Below are 2,461 nucleotides of genomic sequence, written 5' to 3'. Positions count from 1 at the left end.
TGTTGAAGAGTGACATCAGTGAACTGGGGAACGAGAGGCTGGGGAACTGGAAGGAAGATGAATCCAGTGAGAGTACCTGAGAGCAATGAAGTAACTGCTCTCTCTCTCTTCGTATCTGAAATTGTCTTAAAATGTGGGCCACTCTTAAGGTTTTAAACTTAAATGGTAAATTCACGTGATCTGTGATAAATGAGGCTTCAAAGATCCTTAAAATTTGGAAAGTTAAGAGGAAAGACTATTTGGTAAGAACTTACATCATTTTGCTATGGTATCTGTAAAAATAGTCTTATTTTTTAAACATTACTCACACTTGGCAATATCTATTTAACATACTGATCAGGATAAGCCAGAGTAAAAAGGATAATTTCCAAACTATAGGGCCAAAGTAGAGTTTGTGTTTGTTTGTTTTTAAAGTAAAGTTGTTTTATCTGGCTCTCTAAATAGTTCTCTTATGGGAAATTTGCCAAACTCTTTAGTTTTATGCAACATAACCCAGCACAATGACCACACACTTATTATTAGTCATACATGTACCACACCAATACAGAAAAAAAGGTTAAATAAGCAGAGAGACAGTGTGTCCCCTGTTTCATACCTTGCAGGCATTTCAAAACGTAGGATGTCGTGGACAATGTTGAGCATGTATTTGCTCATTTCCATGGGAAGCTCCCCAATAGAAAGCAGGAGGTTTTTCACTTCCATGTAGGATGGGTTACTATTTAAAATGATAGCAGCTGCAGTAGTACGCACAGTCTTTTCATGAACTTTACGATTCTGGTGATATATTCTGTTCAAAGTCTTCTTCACCTGTTCATAAGATGTTCGAGCTAAGTTAGTGCACATTTAGATTTTTAGAATTGATATTGCAGCAGAAATTGTGAGTGTTTATAAAAATACGTGTGTGCTCTTACATTCCCAGGTTCTTTTGCAATTACTTGTTCTTGATTGACTAGTTCTGGCTAATGGACTGTGAAGACCATCAATGTGTGTTACTTGTGGACTGAGGCAGTTAAGAGTGGGTGTGCCTTCTCCATGTCTTTCTTCCACAATTGTGGTGAATTTAGGGCCCCATATTCCCTTATCCACACTGAGTGTAACATAAATGAGAAATAAAGATTTGTTAAACTGCCGAGATTTTGAGTTTTATTTGTTACTGCAGCATAGTCTGTTACCTGACTGATACAGACGTTTTTAAGAATACAATTGCTGTAGGGCAATGGGCTCTGGTGAAATACCTCAGAACCTCCTCCTTTTTTTAAATTTTAACAAAACAGTACACCAAAAATAAATTTGCTGTAATAATTGCATTCTGTGGCAATAAGTAATTTCACTGGTTAATAGCATTGCCTAAGAATATACAGTGTGTGGAATTCTGTACTAGACATTTATAAATACTTCCTTCTACTCCATTTCCCTCTGTGTTTTCCTATCTCCTTCTAATCTTGGACTTTCTCTCAGGTATGAAGTGGTTAAGTAACTCACCCAAGTACAAACAACTAGAAAGGGACAGAGCCAGAATGTATACCTAGGTGTGTCTGTCTCGAAAGCCTATGACTCTAACCATTATGCTTTATAGCCTACCAGCTTTGACACAAAACTGATGGGAAGGTGCTTAGCTGCAAACTGGAAGCACCATTCTCAGTAAGCAGTTTTTCTTGAGGTTTATAAACATTCAGTGGCCTAAAAAAATTTTTAGTTTATATGGCTTCCTGAAAATGCAGTTGTAGGAACAAACAAGGTGATACTTAAGCTAGGATATGTCAGTGTTGAAATATTTAGCAATATTTTAAAACTTATAGATGCAAAGACACTTCGGACAAGAATTTGTTTCTTAAAATAAGAGACTATGCTTTAATATTTATGCTTCAGGATATTGGACATTATCTATTATAAATGTGAGGCTGCTTCAGAACATACCAGTTTAAGAGTAATTTCTAAGCAGGAAATAATTGAAAAAAATTGAAGTGACTTGAGAGAAGTTGTACTTTACTCATGTTTAGGTTCTTTGGTGGTACAAACAGTTAAGTACTCGACTACTAGTCAATAGGTTGACGGTTTGAACCTACCCGGAGTTGCCTAGGAAGAAAAGGCTTCCCAAAAGGTCACAGCCTTGGAAACCCTGTAGAGTAGTTCTACTCTGACACACGTGAGGTGGCCATGAGTCGGAATTCACTGGTTGCAACCAACAACCACCACAAAAACAAAGTTACAAGTATTCTTGGGGTTTTACCTCATTGGTTATGAAAGGGGCATCGTATCTCTGGAGAGTGGTGGTAGCGATGTGACTGACTGGCCCCTCTCCTGCCTCTGCGTACTTCAGAAGCAGAGGGATGCCTTCTGGAAGCAGGGCGTTCTTCAGGGCCAGCAGGTACATTGTAGTGTCCTCTTTTTTCTCTGATTTTTCAAGTCCTCCCAGAATTAACTTCTTGGCTTTGACCACTGCCTAAAAAAATAACATAAT

At 38.0% G+C, this 2,461-nt stretch overlaps 1 protein-coding gene across 1 annotated transcript in view; it reads right to left on the bottom strand.

Moving 5' to 3' along the window:
- Positions 1 to 2,461, bottom strand: part of MTTP (microsomal triglyceride transfer protein) — a 60,506-nt gene that overhangs the window by 21,801 nt on the left and 36,244 nt on the right. The window contains exons 10-11 of the mRNA XM_023734704.1: positions 2,231 to 2,439; positions 596 to 807 (exon numbers count right to left, since the gene is read on the bottom strand). Of these exons, the coding sequence (XP_023590472.1) occupies positions 596 to 807; positions 2,231 to 2,439 (421 nt within the window). The remainder of the gene's footprint in view (positions 1 to 595; positions 808 to 2,230; positions 2,440 to 2,461) is intronic.

Source organism: Trichechus manatus, unplaced genomic scaffold (genome assembly GCF_000243295.1).
Source record: "Trichechus manatus latirostris isolate Lorelei unplaced genomic scaffold, TriManLat1.0 scaffold00071, whole genome shotgun sequence".
Classification (NCBI taxonomy): Eukaryota; Metazoa; Chordata; class Mammalia; order Sirenia; family Trichechidae; genus Trichechus; species Trichechus manatus.
The sequence above is the reverse complement of the archived record's forward strand: the minus strand, read 5'-3'. Positions and strand labels throughout refer to the sequence as shown.